This window comes from Tamandua tetradactyla, chromosome 16 (assembly GCF_023851605.1).
Source record: "Tamandua tetradactyla isolate mTamTet1 chromosome 16, mTamTet1.pri, whole genome shotgun sequence".
NCBI classification, from domain to species: Eukaryota; Metazoa; Chordata; class Mammalia; order Pilosa; family Myrmecophagidae; genus Tamandua; species Tamandua tetradactyla.
The window spans coordinates 9,568,233-9,585,599 of NC_135342.1; the positions used below are offsets into that span (position 1 = coordinate 9,568,233).

Here is a 17,367-nt window from a genome sequence, read left to right on the forward strand (position 1 = left end):
TGTTAGCTGAGTAGTCACAACTCTGGCATCTGCTGGTTCCTTGCTTGTGAGCTCCATTACTTTCAGCCTCTGTCCCTGTGGTGTTTCCTCACTTTGCTTCTCTGGGGCTGGCCTTCATCTCTTGGCTTCCTTTGGCCCTTTTCTAGGTTCTGGCTTGCTAAACATCTCATGGCAATGGTGTTGGGCTCCAAGCATCTCCAAACATCTGTGTCAGCTCTACTCTCTATTGTTTCTGTGTTTTCTGACTCTCTCCCAAAATGTCTTCTCTTTTAAAGGATTACAGTAAGCTAATCAAGACCCACCCTGAATGGAGGTGGTCAAATCTTCATCAAATCAAAAGTTACACCCACAACTGGTTATGTCACATCTCTGTAGAGGTAATCTAATCAAAGTTTCCAACCTATGGTGTTGAATCAGGATTGAAAGAAAGGCTGCCACCACGAGATTGAATCAGGATTAAAACACGGCTTTTCTGGGGTACATAAAAGATTCCAACAGGCACCCCACCCCACCACTAACACCTTGCATTCATGGTAGACCATTTGTTACAATTTGTAATAGCACATTCTAATAATTTTTATATTAATTAAAGTCCGTAGTCTCTATTAACTTAGGGTTCAATGTGCAGTGTAGTTCCATGGATTTTTTTTCCTTTTTTAAAAAATATTTTTATTGAGAAATATCCACACATGTACAGTCCAACCATATTATACAACCAATGGCTCACAATATCACAATGTAATTGTGTATACTTCAACATGATCATTTTTAGAACATTTGTATCACTCCAGAAAAGGAAATTAAAAAAAGAACTCATATATCCCATACCTCTTACCCCTCCCTCTCACTGACCCACAGTATTTCAACCTACCCAATTTTTATCCTTTATCTCCTCCTATTATTTACTTATTTTTACCCTTATTTTTTTTACTCATCTGTCCATACCCTAGATAAAAGAAGCATCAGACACAAGGTTTTCACAATCACATGGTCACAATGTAAAAGCTATATGGTTATACAGCCTTCAAGAATCAAGCTTAGTGGAACACAGGTGAACAATTTCAGGTACTTCCCTCCAGCCACTCCAATACATCGTAAACTAAAAGGGGTATCTATATAATGCATAAGAACCATCACCAGAATAATTGCTTGACTCTGTTTGAAATCTCTCAACCACTGAGACTTTATTTTGTCTCAGTTCCATGGATTTTTAAAAAAATTTTATTCTATTACCATATATACAATCTAACTTTTCCCCTCTTAATCATATTTGAGGATATATTCCAGTGCTGCTAACTTAGTTCACAGCATTGTCCTACCATCAGCAGCACCCATCACCAGAACATCATCCTCTCAAATAGAAACTCTGAACATTTAAGTCTTAATTTCCCATTCCCTATCCCCATCCCATCCCCTAGTTATTTATATTCCAGATCTTGACTATGAGTTTGCTTATTCTGATGGCTTCACATCAGTGATATCTTACAATATTTTTCCTTTTGTGTCTGGCTTATTTAACTCAACATAATGTTTTCAAGGTACATCTTAAGCAGGATAAAATACAACAACTATAAGTCCCTGGTTTCCTATTCAGCTCTGAAAGAGTTAACAGACAACTCCAAGTCCCTTGTTTCTTATCTAGCTCCAAAGCAACTAATACAGAGCTGCAAAATTCCGGGGACAAAAAAATTTCCCTAAAGGCCTCAAACCTCCTCAAACCACTAAAACCTCCCCAAACATAAAGGCTTGTAAAATTCTGGGCCCAAAGCAAACTCTTACTTAATAATAGGAAACAGGGTTATAAAGCTTGTTAACCATTTACCCAAAGACAAATTTTAGGTATGTGACAACAAACTATGAACTCTGAAAGCTATTTCCTCCTAGAACAAAAAAGACACCTAGTATTCAAAGGTTACTATGAAAACCTGCTACCTACAAAACTTGTCTTTAAAACAAGCTGGCCCACTCCACTCTGTGGGTGTCCCTCCCTTGGGTCCATCTGAATTAACCTCTGTGTACTCTCTCTTTTAATAAACTTTACTATTTTTACTTACTGACCCTCTGGTCTCTAAATTCTTTTAGTTTTGAAACTGTCCAACCTGGATCAGGGCTCGTTGCCAGCAGGGCACCTTGCCAGCAGGGCACCAGTTACAAATCCATGTTGTCGCGTGTATCAGGACTTAAAAAAGCGGTAGCTAACAAAACAATCTGTTAGGTCAGGGGAACGGGGAAGGGCACTGCAACTGGAGATGCAGAGGCTGTGTCACTCCTCACAACCTGACTTTTGGAACTAATGAACTGCCCCTTCCGGATGTCACCTGACCTCCATCCTTAAAAGCTGCCTGCACTGAAGCCCGCATGCGCACTCACCTCCTTCCATCTTGGGTTTGGTGAGTTCTGCCCGGGAGTGCAGAAATAAACCACCGCTCACTTTAAATTTCCTGGTCTACCTTTCTTCTTTCTCACCCTTTCACCTCCTAAACCTTTCATCTTGGTGCTGAAACCTGGGAGAGGAGCACGGCTGCTGCCCGCCTGGCCAAGGGTGCCCCAGCTTCCTCTCTCCTCCTTCCTCCACATAGCCAGTGACAAGGGATCCTTTGGTGCGCCACTGCATCCACCACGGATTGGGTAAGTCCCTTCCCTCCTAGCCCTGCTGCCGGGTCTCACCGTTCTAAGAGAGCCTGTCATTAATTACTCTCTGAAAATCATGAATTCATGTCAGGTTCTCTTCCGAGGGCTGAGATGAACGGGGACACCTGCAAACTCACACCATTTCCTGGGACTAGAAAAGTTGTGCGGACACCCCGCTTCTTGTTTCCCTCCCAAATTCAGATCCAGGACATGAAAGGGCCTCAAATCAGGGTGAGACATCCCCTGGGGAGACGAGCTCATGCTCCTAAGAGCTCTGAGGACCCTCTCAGAGCATTGGGACACCAACACTCCCTTGGCCAGTCCTTTCTCCTTTGAGACCCGTCAGTATGGGCAATAAATCCTCAAAAACCAAACCTTATACTCCTCTGGGTTATCTCCTGACTAACCGATCCACACTGGATTTACTTCCAGATATCCAGCCAAAACACTTAACTTACTTTTTTAAAAATTTTTTATTAATTAAAAAAAATTACAAGAAACACAAACATTCCCAACACATACATTCAGCAATTCACAATATCATCACATAGTTACATATTCATCATCATGATCATTTCCCAGAACATTAGCATCAATTCAGAAAAAGAAATAAAAAGACAACAGAAAAATATAACAAAGAAGAAAAAAAAATTTTACACGCCATACCCCTACTGATCCCTTTCATTGATCACTAGCATTTCAAACTAAATCTATTTTAACATTTGTTCCTCCTATTATTTAATTTTTATTCCATATGTTCTACTCATCTGTTGACAAGGTAGATAAAAGGAGCATCAGACACAAGGTTTTTTCACAATCACAGAGTCACATTGTGAAAGCTATATCATTGTTCAATCATCATCAAGAAACATGGTTACTGGAACATAGCTCTACATTTTCAGGCAGTTCCCTCCAGCCTCTCCATGACATCTTGAAGGGCAAGGTGATATTTACTTAATGCATAAGAATAACCTCCAGAATAACCTCTCAACTCTGTTTGGAATCTCTCAGTCATTGACACTTTGTCTCATTTCACTCTTCCCCCTTTTGGTCAAGAAGGTTTTCTCAATCCCTTGATGCTGGGTCTCAGCTCATTCTAGAGTTTTTCTCAATCCCTTGATGCTGAATCTCAGCTCATTCTGGGATTTCTTTCCCACGCTGCCAGGAAGATCCACACCCCTGGTAGTCATGTCCCATGTAGACAGGGGGAGGGTGGTGAATCTGCTTGCTGTGTTGGCTGGAGAGACAGGCCACATTTGAGCAACAAAAGAGGTTCTCTTGGGGGTGACTCTTAGGCTTAATTTTAAGTAGTCTTGACCTATCCCCTGTGGGGTTAAGTTTCATATGAACAAACCCCGAGACTGGGGGCTCAGCCTATAGTTTTGGTTGTCCACACTGCTTGTGAGATTATCAAGAATTCAACTTGGGGAAGTTGAGTTTTCCCCCATTCTCACCATTCCCCAAAGGGGACTTTGCAAATACTTTTCCACTCACTGATCAAATCACTCTGGAATTCATCAGGGCATCACCTGGACAAACCAACAAAATCTCATGTCCTATACAAAGTTCCATGTACTTAATGTGTTCAGTCAACTATCTACATAAGTTATATTAGGAGATGTGCTAGTCAAAGTATAGATTAGTACCAAATATACATTTTTTGCTTTAGTCTCACACACAAGTTGAAATTTTAAAAATATTAATTACCATCTATTTTCAGCACACTGCAGTATTGACATTCTTTTGTTCTTCCTCATGCAAAAACATTTTTAAATTTAGTCACTATCATTATACACTCTAGGCATTCCTAGATTATACAATCTCAATCTTTATCATCTATCTTTCTTTGTGATTTCATTTATGCCCCAGCCTTTCTCCCTCTATCATTCTCATATGCAGCTTCATTCAGTGTTTTAACATAATTGTATTATAGTTAGGTAATATTGTGCTGTCCATTTCTGAGTTTTTAAATTCAGTCCTGTTGCATAATCTGTATCCCTTCAGCTCCAATTACCCAATATCTCACCCTATTTCTATCTCCTGATGGTCTCTGTTACCAAGGAAATATTCCAAGTTTATCCACTAATGTCATTTCATATCAGTGAGACTGTACAGTATTTGTCCCTTTGTTTCTGGCTAATCACACTCAGTATAATGTCCTTAAGGTCCATTCATGTTGTTACATACTTCATAACTTTATTCTGTCTTACAGCTGCATAATATTCCATCTTATGTAAATGTCACAGTTAGTTTAGCCAACTGTCTGTTGATGGACATTTTGGCTGTTTCTATCTCTTGGTAATTGTTAATAATACTGCTATAAACATTGGTGTGTAAATGTCCATTTGTGTCCTTGGCCTCGTGTCCTTTGAGTAGAGACAGCATATAGATGGGTCCTGTTTTTTAATCCATTCTGCTAGACTATGTCTTTTGATTGGAGAGTGTAATCCATTAACATTCAGTGTTATTACTGCATGGGTAGTACTTTCTTCTACTAATTTGCCTCCTGGATTTTATATGTCATATCTAATTTTCCTTCTTTTTACCTTTACTCATAGTCTTCCTTTGTACACTCTTCTCCACACCTCTCTCTTCTGTCTTCGTATCTGTCTCTAGCATTCCCTTTAGTATTTCTTGCAGAGCTGGTCTCTTGGTCACAAATTCTCTCAGTGATTTTTTATCTGAAAATGTTTTAATTTCTCCCTCATTTTTGAAGGACAGTTTTTCTGGATATAGAATTCTTGGTTGTCAGTTTTTCTTTTTTAATAATTTAAATATATTATCCCAGTGTCTTCTCGCCTCCATGGTTTCTTCTGAGAGATCTGCGCATAGTCTTATTGGGCTTCCCTTGTATGTGATGGATTGCTTTTCTCTTGCTGCTTTCAAGATCCTCTCTTTCTCTTTGACCTCTGACATTCTGATTATTAAATGTCTTGGAGTATGTCTATTTGGATCTATTCTTTTTGGGGTATGCTGCACTTCTTGGATCTGTAATTTTAAGTCTTTCATAAGGTTGGGAAATTTTCAGTGATAATTTCTTCCATTAGTTTTTCTCCTCCTTTTCCCTTCTCTTCTCCTTCTGGGACACCCACAACACGTATACTCATGCACTTCATATTGTCTTTCAATTCCCTGAGGCCCTACTCATATTTTTCCATTTTTTTCCCTATAGTTTCTGTTTCTTGTCAGATTTCAGATGTTCTGTCCTCCAGTTTTGAAATCCTATGTTCTGTCTCTCGAAATCTACCATCGTAGGTTTCCATTGTTTTTTTCATCTCTTCTACTGTGTCTTTCATTCCCATAAGTTCTGTGATTTGTTTTTTCAGAATTTCAGTTTCCTCTTTTTGTTCTTTCCTTGCCTTCTTTATATCCTCCCTCAATTCATTGATTTGGTTTTTGATGAGGTTTTCCATGTCTGTTCGTACATTCTGAATTAATTGTTTCAGTTCCTGTATGTCATTTGAATTTTTGGTTTGTTCCTTTGACTGGGCCATATCTTCAATTTTCCTAGTGTGATTTGTTATTTTTTGCTGGCATCTAGGCATTTAATGACCTTAATTAGTTTATTCTGGAGATTGCTTTCACTTCTTTTATCTAGGGTTTTCTTACTGGATGAATTTGTTGTCTATCTGTTCTTTGACATTCAGTTAAGCTTTTTCTGGACCTTTAGCTTAAGTTTTGTTTAACAGAGAAGAATTTTTCAGTTCTTGTTTTCTTGTTTCTTGCCCTGCTTGTGCAGTGCCTCCCCACACACACACACACATACTTAGGAGGGTCTACTTAGATATTATAGACCCCAGCCAGATTTTCCCAGACCAAACTGGCCTCCTATCAGGAGGAAAAAGTCATCTGTATCAGTTTTCCCTGAGGGTGAGACCCAGCAGGTTGAAAGACTTTCCTGTGAAGTCTCTGGACTCTGTTTTTCTTATCCTTCCCTGTGTGTGGCACTTGTCTGACTGCAGGTCCCACCAGCATAAGATGATGTGGTACCTTTAACTTTGGCAGACTCTCCCTGCTGGGGGCATGGTGGAGACAGAGGAGAGGTTGTAGGCTGGTTTTAATGGCTTCAAATTACCAAACCCTGGTGTCTGAATTCCTTGATGGAGGGATTCCACCTGGGTGGGGCTTCACCCCTCCCCTGGGGAAGGCACAAGCTCCAGATAAGCCCCCCAAAGAGCTCACTTCTGCCTATGCCTGGGGCAGTTGCAGCCTGAAAAGTCCTGCCGATGTACCCAGAGGCAGTCAAGCCTTTGTAGATACACAGCCACAAAAACCTCTGTTTCCTTCTCTTTTTTTCCCCCCTTTTTCTGTCAGTCCTGCCCCTTTGGCGCCAGGGCAAAAATGAGCAACCTCCGCTTTGATCAGGTTCACCTAAGCTGGGGGCCTATTTTTTGTAGTCAGAATTTGTTAATTAGTTCCACAATTGGCATTTTATTGTGCCCAGCCCCTGCTGCTGGCAAAGTCCTTTCCTTTCCCCTCTGGGAAGCGGTCTGTGTGGGAGGGGCGCTGGCTGCCGCAGCTTTGGGAACTCACGGTTCTGGGGGGTGCTCGCAGCCGGTCCAGCTGGTCCAGACTGGGGTATGCTGTGTGTCTGGTCACTGACGTGGCCCCAGGAGCTGTTCTGTACTGTTTCTGGTTATTTAGTAGTTGTTCTGGAGGACGAACTAAAATGCACACATTGTTAAGCCGCCATCTTGATGCAGAAGTCCCCTCACTTACTTTTGTAAAAATATTTGGCCCCAATATCAATTGGATAATGATTCTCATAGGCCTGAGGATGGGACTTTTGATTTTAATATCCTTACGAACCTCTGCAACTTTTGCCAGAGGAACGACAAATGAGCCAAAATTCCTTATGTCCAGGCTTTTTTCCTTCTGCACTCCCACCCCTCCCTTTGTACTTCCTGCTGTATGGCTTGGGTTCTCCTAGCCAAGGAAACTCCCAAATCCCCACTTCTCTCTGAAGAAACTTCCTCCTTTTCTGACCCCCTCAATCCATCTTCCTTTAAAAGACCAGGGCCACCACCGCATCTTGCAAAACTATCCTCCTGTCCCTTGCTCTACCTTCCCCTCCCTCTAGCAGCACTCCAGTCACCATCTTGTCTTTCCCTCCCCCATTCTGCTTTGGCATCATCTCAGTCGCCATCTTCTCCTTCTCTTCCTCTTTCTGTTCTGGTGACATCCCAGCCGCCATCTTGTACTCCTCTCTCCCCTTCTGTGCTGGTGGCACTCCCGCTGCCATCTTGCCTTTCTCTTCCTCCTTCTCCACCAGCGGCGCTCCAGCCACCATCTTACCCCCCTCTTCCTCCCCCCACTCCAGCAGCATTCCAGCCACCATCTTATCCTTCCCTTCCTCCTTCTACTCCAAAGCTCTCCCATTACCAGCATGGCCCCACCCCCACTTTGGTTCTTCTGTCACCAGCTAGTTCCGTGCTACCCTCACCTGTAAGTGCCCATACCCACTCAAAATGTACTTTACTCTGTCCCCTCCAGGAGGTTGTGGGACCTGAAGGATTAATTCGGGTACACACTCCCTTCTCTCTGACTGATCTTTCACACATTGAAAAATGGTTGGGCTCCTTCTCCAATGATCCAACTACCTATACTAAAGAATTCCAGTATCTAGCTAATGTTTACGACCTCACCTGGCATGACCTTCATGTAATCTGCTCTTATTCTCTCACTACAGAGGAAATGGACCACATTTTCAATGCGGCCAGGGCTCATGCTAACCAGGTGCATATAACTGACCACACTATGCTGGTAGAGGCTGAGGCAGTGCCAGACCAAGAGCCAGGGTGGGAATATCAGGTTGACACTCCAGCAGGAAGAAATGGGCAGACTAGATGGGACAAAATGCTTACATGCCTCATAGTAGGCATGCAGAAAGCTTCACATAAAGTAATAAACTTCCATAAGCTAGGGGAAATTACCCAGGGTCCTGATGAAAACCCGGCTGCTTTTCTACACCATCTCACAGAAGCCCTCTCCCAATATACCTGCTTAGACCCCAACTCGGAGGCTGATAAAACTGTTTTAGCCACACACTTTATATCCCAATTGGCTCCAAATATAAGGCATAAACTTAGAAAAATTGAGGACGGTCCTCAGGCCCCTATCCGTGACCTGGTAAACATGGCCTTTAAAATTTTTAATACTTGTGATGAACTAGAGAGGGCAGAAAAGGAATCCCAGGACTGCCAAAAGGTGAATTTACAAACCCAATCCCTGATTGTGGCTCTGCAGCTCACTTCAATGGAGAAGAAGCTGGCTATGACTAATCCACCACCAGGAAAGTGCTTCAAATGTGGCCTCGATGGACACTGGTCCTGCCAGTGCCCCAATCCTCGACAGCCCAAGGGACCATGCCCTCTCTGTGGTACAAAGGGACATTTGAAAAGCGACTGCCCCTTGGTGCCTGGCGTGGAGGGGCCAACCTTCCAACCCCTGACCCACCGCTGGCAATCCTGCGCCTGGCCACTGATGACTAACAATGCCCAGCCTCAGTGACCCCAATCACCCTCGTCGAGCCCAGGGTAACAATCAAGGTAATGAGTAAGTCCACCTCCTTTTTAGTGGACACAGGGGCTACCTTTTCCATCCTCCCCTCTTACTCAGGTCAACTCCTTCCTTCCCAGGTCATGGTTATGGGCATAGATGGCCATCCTTTGTGCCCCTTAACTACTGGACTGCTTACATGTTTAACAGAAGGGTACCCCATTACACATTCTTTCTTAGTAATGCCTTCTTGCCCCAGCCTGCTAATGGGGCGAGATCTTCTTGCCAAATTAAGAGCCTCACTACACTGGATAAAAAACCCACAAACAAAACTTCATAGCAAGTGCCAGACTAACGTCATTATCCACAACACCACCCATGCCCCCAAAGGATAATATTTCTGGTGTAATGGAACTCTTACCAAGTGCCTTAACTCCACCACCCCAGGACCATGCTTCCTGGTAACTACTGTTCCTCAACTGACCCTCTATGGAGAGTCCGAACTAACTTGGCTACTGCCTTCTCCTTGCTAAAAAAAGGGCTGCCTTTCTTCCTATCCTAGTAAGCATCAGCCTAACTGCTTCAGTTGCAGCCTCAGCCACAGCAGGAGGGGCGCTGGGACACAATATTTTAACCTCTCAAAACTTCAAAACTTGACTACAGGTAGCCCTGAAATCAACATCAGAATCCCTCTCCTCTCTACAATGCCAACTCACCTCACTAGCCCAGGTAATTCTTCAAAATCGACAGGCCTTAGACCTGCTGACAGCTGAAAAAGGAGGAACGTGTATATTCCTCCAAGAGGAATGCTGCTATTATGTCAACGAGTCGGGTCTGGTGGAACAAAATATTCAAACCCTGAACAAACTAAGAGACTATCTCTACCACAGAAAACAAGGAACCAACTCTGCCTTAAGCTGGTTTTCTTCTCCTCTGGTGACATGGCTCCTCCCACTACTAGGACCAGTTATCCTAATCTGTCTTTTCTTCCTCCTAGCTCCCTGCCTCAACTTCCTTCAGGGACACATGAAGGAACTATCCCGGGTAGCAGTCAACCAAATGCTCCTGCATCATTATCATCACCTGCCTTCCTCACCAGATTCCTACAGCCAGCCTCCCCACTCCCCTAGCCATGATGGTTCCGGCCTATAACCCCATGCTGCCCCATTACAGCAGGAAGTAGCCAGAAAGATCTCGGCACCCTATTATCACAAAAAAAGCTGGAATGTTAGGTCGGGGGAACTGGAAGGGCACTGCAACTGGAGCTGCGGAGGCTGTGTCGCCCCTCCCAACTTGACTTCCGGAACTAATGAACCACCCCTTCCGGATGTCACCTGACCTCCATCCTTAAAAGCTGCCCAGGCTGAAGCCCATGTGCGCACTCACCTCCCTCCATTTTTGGTTTGGTGTGTTCTGCCCAGGAGTGCAGAAATACCCCCCAACCCGCTTTAAATTTCCCGGTCTACCTTTCTTCTTTCTCACCCTTTCACCTCCTAAACCTTTCACAATGGAACAGAACAGAGTCCCGAATCAACATCAAACACACATGAACACTTGCTTTATGATGGAGATGGCACTACCAAGCACTGTAAAATGAACCCACTAGCTGGAATAATTAATTGAACATAGGGAGCAAAAATGAAAGTTGACCGCTACATGACAAAATTCACAAAAATAAATGCCTGTGTGGCTTGTGACTGTTCAGAATATAGAGGATCCTTCCAGAGCACAAGTAATATTCTCTTGGTGGACCTGGTTACCTGTGCTTGTTCCACAACCATTTTCCCCATCCTTTCTTTTCACCCTCTAAAAACACATGATGGTGCTCTTCCCATATCATCTCAGCTCCTGCAGATCCAGTTCCTTTACTCCTAACTTACCCCATTTCCCCAAATACAATAAGGGAATCTTTGCTGTGAACACGCCCTTCTTTTCTGCCCTGGGAATACTATTCTTTGCTGTAGGGACCCCAAAACTTTACAGTACGGCCACAACTTCCTTTCGGGATCAAATGGCTGAGGGACAAAGTGGACCCGGCTATTTTCTACTTAGATTTGGCCTGTGATTGGTTCAGCATTTCTGGTCAGGCAGGAACCCTATAGATGATAATGCGCAGCATCCTTACACAAAGTTCAGAGCCGGAAGTTTCGGGGATGAGGAGTCTTGAAAAGTTGATAAAGACTCGATTATAATTGCTCCTTTTCTGGCTATGTGGGCAGAATCAGATCACAGGAAAGACGATCTCACTGTCCGTACAGCACATCTCCGAAAATGGCTGCTCCCAGCACAACGTGGGGCGGATGGCGCAGCCACCTTGCCTGACTATGATGTCTCCAGGGACAGGAGCCCACAGTTCCAAAGTGCTACCGAGTCTGCGTGATAGGTGAGCTTCTGACATGACAGACCCGGGAGCGGAAGTGGCGTTTATCCCCTTGGACTGCCGTGCATTTGCTCAGGGGATTGCGTTTAGTTTATTTTTCTGCGTTCATAGTCTGGCATGGTGGGGATTCCGTGACTTGGCTAGGGCTTGTGAGGGAATTTGTGAGGTTGTTGTTAAAGGCGGCTTCGGGGATGTCTAGAGCACTGTGGGTGGTCTGCGCTCCCATCAGTGTTTAGGGGAGTCATTGGCGGTTGTGGGAGAAACCAGAGACCTAAGGGTCCGTCCCTGTGTCTGTGGGGAGGGCGGGTTGGGATAGCCACTAAACGAATTGGGGCCCGGGGTCAGTCACTTGTGCTCTTGTGGTCCGGGGTTGAGGATCCAAGTGTCGATTGAGGGGCTGTTAACCAGGGGGAGAGGTTGCAGGTTTGGGGAAAATATTGGACATCAGGAATGGGAGAGGATGGTAGATTGGAATGCAGGAGGTCTAACGTGGGCAGACCCTTGGGTGGTGTACCGAGCATTGGGGTATTAGATTTCCCAACGTTTTATATGGAAAATTTTCAAACATACAAAAAAGTTGAAAGATAACTAAAATCACCACCTGTGTACCCACTACCTTAGAGCCAGAATTTTTTAACATGCCTTAACTGCTTAATATATATTTGTGTGAATGTGTATATGTACCAACCTGTTATTATTGGCATTTAATATCACTTTCGCCACTTGTCTGTGAATTTGAGTAAAGTACACAAATTGATGACATCTACCTCGCAGGTGTGTTTTGAAGATGGAGTGAAATTATATTTCTGAAGCGCATGGCCAAGAAGCTTACTTTATGGTGGGTACTTGCCTAAAGGGAGCAATTATTACTCAAATGTATAACTTTGTACATAGGACTCTTTTTTTACTTTAAGGTAACTTTTTAATTACCTTTGCCTTTTTTACGTTCACACACATAGATACATGCATGTATTCTCTACCTATATGAATTTAGGTTTGAGTATAGAGTTGGAAACCTCCCATGGTATTAAATGGTTTTAAAATTTTTTATCACAATATCATTATATGCTTGTCATCAGTAAAAAGTAGATAATAAAATTTACTTTCGGGTGGGTCACAGAGGCTCAGCAGGCAGAGTTCTTGCCTGCTGTGCTGGAGACCCAGGTTCAATTCTCTGTGCCTGCCCAGGCAAAAAAAAAATTACTTTCAATTTACTAACTACACCAAAGTATTTGTAATGTTTTGTAATGTAATTTTAAACTAAACTGTATGTTAGGGATATTACTCTTTAATTCCTAAAAGTAGGTCAGATTAAATGCATATTTCAAAGCCTTTCATTTAGTTTGACCATACTTCTCTTCTAATATCTGCTATGGAACACTTCCACACAGTATGCCAGGTTTTTCCCCATCTTTGGCAACAGTGGATACATCATTCTTTCCTATCTTTTCTAGTGTAATAGGCTGTCAAAAAATGGAATTACCTTTGAGTTTGCTTTGTAATTTTAAATATAACATTTAAATTATTTAAATACAGGTGACATTTGATAATCTGATAACGGTAAAAGTCATTTGTCAGTGTTCCATCAATGTTCCATTTTCCTAGTCTACTCCCACTCTCTGTTACACTACTTAGAATACAGTATGTATTATTCTTTTCATTTTTAAATAGAGCACATGGGTGCTTCCATGGTAGAAGGCACGCCTTTCATGAGGAAAACCCATTATGTAATTTTATCTTTTTTGTGTATACCGAAAGAATGCACTTATTTAGTTTTGCTTCTTTGTAAATTTTATATTAATAGAAAGACCCTGTAAATGTATCTCAAAAGAAATAAGTTTGAAACAAGGTTCAGATTTAAATTTTCAGAATAACTATGTAAAAATGAACTCTGATTTAATTGGAGATTGGAAACCTTTTTTCCATACTCTACAAGAAACTTCCCATATTCAGTTCCAAGACAATGAACCTAATTCATGTGTAAAGTCTTTTAACATAATGACAAATGTTAAAACACATAATACAGTTCTCATGGATGGAAAACCTTATGAATGCAGTGAATGTCCAAAATCCTTCAGGTATAAGTCAAAGCTCCTCATACATCAGAGAACTCATACAGAAGAAAAATCATATAAATGCAGTGAATGTCAAAAACCTTTCAGTACAAAATGTCATCTCACTCAGCACAAGAGAACTCATACAGGAGAGAAACCATATGGATGCACTGAGTGTCAGAAATCCTTCAGAACAAAGTATTATCTCATTCTCCACCAAAGGACTCACACAGGAGAGGCCATATGAGTGCAAAGAATGTGGAAAAGCTTACAGGGAGAAGACAAAGCTTAGATTGCATTATAGAACTCATACAGGTGAGAAACCTTTTGAATGTAGTGATTGTGGAAAAGTTTTCACCCAGAAGTCAAATCTGATTATTCATCAAAGAATTCACACAGGAGATAAACCCTATGAATGCAAAGAATGTGAAAAGGCCTTTTGTAGTAAGTCTTAGCTCATTGTTCATCAGCAAATTCACACAGGAGAAAAATCCTATGAATGTAAGGAATGTGGGAAATCCTTCAGTAAAAACTCACACCTCATCACGCATCAGAGAAATCATACCAGAGAGAAACCTTATGGATGCAGTAAATGTGGAAAAGCTTTTATACACATGTCACAGCTCACTGTCATCAGAGAAGTCATACAGGGGGTAAACCTTATGAATGCAAGGAATGTGGGAAAGCCTTTAATAAAAAGTCACACTTTATAACACATCAAAGAATTCATACTGAGGAGAAACCATATACATGCAGCAAATGTGGAAAAGCTTTTATAGACAACTCACAGCTCATTGTCCATCTGAGAACTCATACAGGAGAAAAACCTTATGAATGCCATGAATGTGGGAAAGCATTTAATAAAAAGTCATCCCTCATAACACATCAGAGAATTCATACAGGAGAGAAACCGTATAAATGTAGTGAATGTGGGAAAGCTTTTACAGACAAATCACACCTTATTGTCCATCAAAGAACTCATACAGGGGAGAAACCTTATGAATGCAGTGAATGTGGAAAAGCTTTCATAAGAAAAGCAATGCTCATTGTACACTAGAGAACCCACACAGGAGAGAAACCCTTTGCCTGTCTTCAATGCCATAAAACCTTTAGCAGTATGGCAATGCTCAGTAGACATCAGTTGATTCATACAGGAGAGACACCCCATGGATGCAGTGAATGTGGAAAAGCCTTCCGCCAAAAAAGCCATCTTGTTATCCATCAGCATTGTCATACAGGAGAGAAACCGTATGGATGCATTCCTTGTGGGCAAGTCTTCAACCAGAAGTCACAGCTCATTAGACATCAGAGACATCACTCAGGAGAGAAACCATACCAATGTAGTGAATGTGGGAAATCCTTTTACGAGAAATCATACCTCAGTGTACATCAGAAAAGTTATGCAGGAGAGAAACCCTATCAATGTAGTGTATGTGGAAAATCTTTCTCTGTCAAGTTTTTTCTCACTTCACATCAGGAAATTCATAAAGGAAAGGAACTTCAGGAACACAGTGAGTGCTGGATGGACTTTCATGAGATGTCATATCTCACTGGATATAAGAAAACTCACACAAGATATATTCTGTGAATGCAGTGAAAGTCAGGATACTTTTCCACTAATTTTAACCTTTGTAAGAAACAGAAAACTCACCAGGAGAGAAATCCTTAAACTTAGTGGACATGGGAAAATTGCCTCCTTAAAATGTAGTTTCATGTTTTATTGGAGAAATTATAGAAGGGAATGCCAATATGAATGAAGTGGTGGAAGTCTTTTCTTGAAGAGAGATATCACATTGTAAAACATACAGAAATCCAGTCTTCTCAGTGAAGCATACATTGGAACACTTTAGAAAACAGATCATCATAAAATGAACAGTTTTCTCTGAGGAAAAACATCCCACAAATGCTGTGAATACTGGAATGCCTTTAATATGCATGACTTTTCTTTTCATACCAAAGAATGTAGGTGACTGAAGCCCTGTGAATAGGATTGTCTCTGGCATGAAGTCCAAACTCATTGTGCATCAGAGAATATTAGTCAAGGAGAAATAATGTAATAATAATAGGAACAATTGTTTACCTATAAGCAATTTTATAATAGAAATCCTGATCCTTCCATATAACTGTATTTATAGAAAACAACACCAAGTAGCCAGTTACAAAGACCAGATAATGTATGCCAAACAAATCCAATTTTTTAAAAGTCCATTGAATTGATAGACTCACAGCTTAAGTTCTCAGTCCCTTTCTGTACTAGTCTTCCTGTTTCTCTTAGCTCTAGAGTTGTAATTATTTTTTGATCTCCTGTTTATTACCTAGAGTTCTCTTTTATCTCTTGCAATAGTTAGATACCTTTAAATTGTTAATAATCTCTATATTTAAAGTTTCCCTGTCCAAATCAGTGGTATGATTTCTCTCTTCTGCTGGACCCTAGCTATTAGAATTTTTATTATAACTGGGACAACATACAAAACAATAATATGCTTTCTTCTGTCTACAAATAGAAAACAAATATAAGGAAAACTCAGAAGGTAAAATTAATGAGGATTGTTAATACTGTTGTGGGGATTAAGGGTAAGAGATAATTTGCTCAGGAGGGATAACATTCTTCATCTGTACTGATGATATCCCCCCACCCTATCTGCATAGATTTATTTATATTTTTTAATGGAGCTGCTAGAAAATCCATTAAAATTTGGTCTTTACTCTTTTTAATATTATTATCAAGAAAAAGTTGACCAGAATTTTTAAAAAAGTTCACAATTATTCAGGAGAGAGACTGTACTCAGAAATGAGTTATTCAGAAAGCCATAATTGTCCAGTCCATTGTCCATGATCAGCTGGCTTTTATTAGTTTCATGTTGACTTCCAATACCAGTTCTATTGTTCTATTCTTTTTCTTATGGAAAATTTTAAATATATATAAAGTAGATATAATATCTCTCAATGTGTTCATCACTGAGTTTTAAGAGTTATCAACCTCCCACTAATCATAATTCCCTTTTTTTTCCCTGGAATAACATAAAGCAAACTCCCTGTTTGTATTCACATTTCTAACAGATAAGAATTTTTCCCCTATTCATAAATCCACTGCCATTCTTGCACATAAAAAAATTCTTTGATATCATTTAAGAGATTACTCGATTGAAATATCATATTATGCCTGTTTCAATGGGGGATCCAAACAACGTGTGAGTGGGATTTAGCCTTGGGTGCTTTAGCTGATGATAATGTTGTAGTTCTTAAGCTAGGTACTGGACACACTGGTGGTTTTTAAATTATGTCTCTTATATTCATATTTGCTATTGTGTTTTCCTGTGTTTACTGTTGTACTCAGTTAATGGAAGGTTGTATATCTTGGTCTTTATGCAGGTTGCATATATAGTTTCTCAGTTTGTACTTGTCTTTGACACATCCACTACTGCTGCCACAACCTAACACCACCTATGATGCTAAAGAGTAGATGCGGACAAATCTACCACACCTGCTCCAGGAGAGCCAGATGTCTGGTTGCTTGCCAGCAGATGTGATGAACCAATGTGTGGTGGGTTGAATAATGTACCCCAACAAAATACATGTTAATCTGAGTTTCTGTGGGTATGGGCTCATGTGTAAATAGGACTTTTTGAAGAAGTTATGTGTGGCCAACTGAATCAGGTTGAATATAGTCCGTACTACTGGAGGCCTTATAAAGAGAAGAAGCCAAAAAGTAGTATTAATTAAGGCCATGGGAGAAGCCAGAATCAGGTGAAACCAGAGTAGGCACAAGGAGAAAGTCACTGTCATGTGATGGGAGGCAGATCT

General features: G+C 41.3%; 1 protein-coding gene across 1 annotated transcript in view; it reads left to right on the plus strand.

The window, feature by feature from the left end:
* LOC143658291 (uncharacterized) overlaps window positions 1-15,151 on the plus strand; it is a 129,958-nt gene extending 114,807 nt beyond the window's left edge. Inside the window, 3 exon segments of the mRNA XM_077130446.1 lie at window positions 13,555-13,800; window positions 13,802-14,187; window positions 14,190-15,151. Coding sequence (XP_076986561.1) covers window positions 13,555-13,800; window positions 13,802-14,187; window positions 14,190-15,151 — 1,594 coding nt within the window.
* Window positions 15,152-17,367: the final 2,216 nt, after the last annotated feature.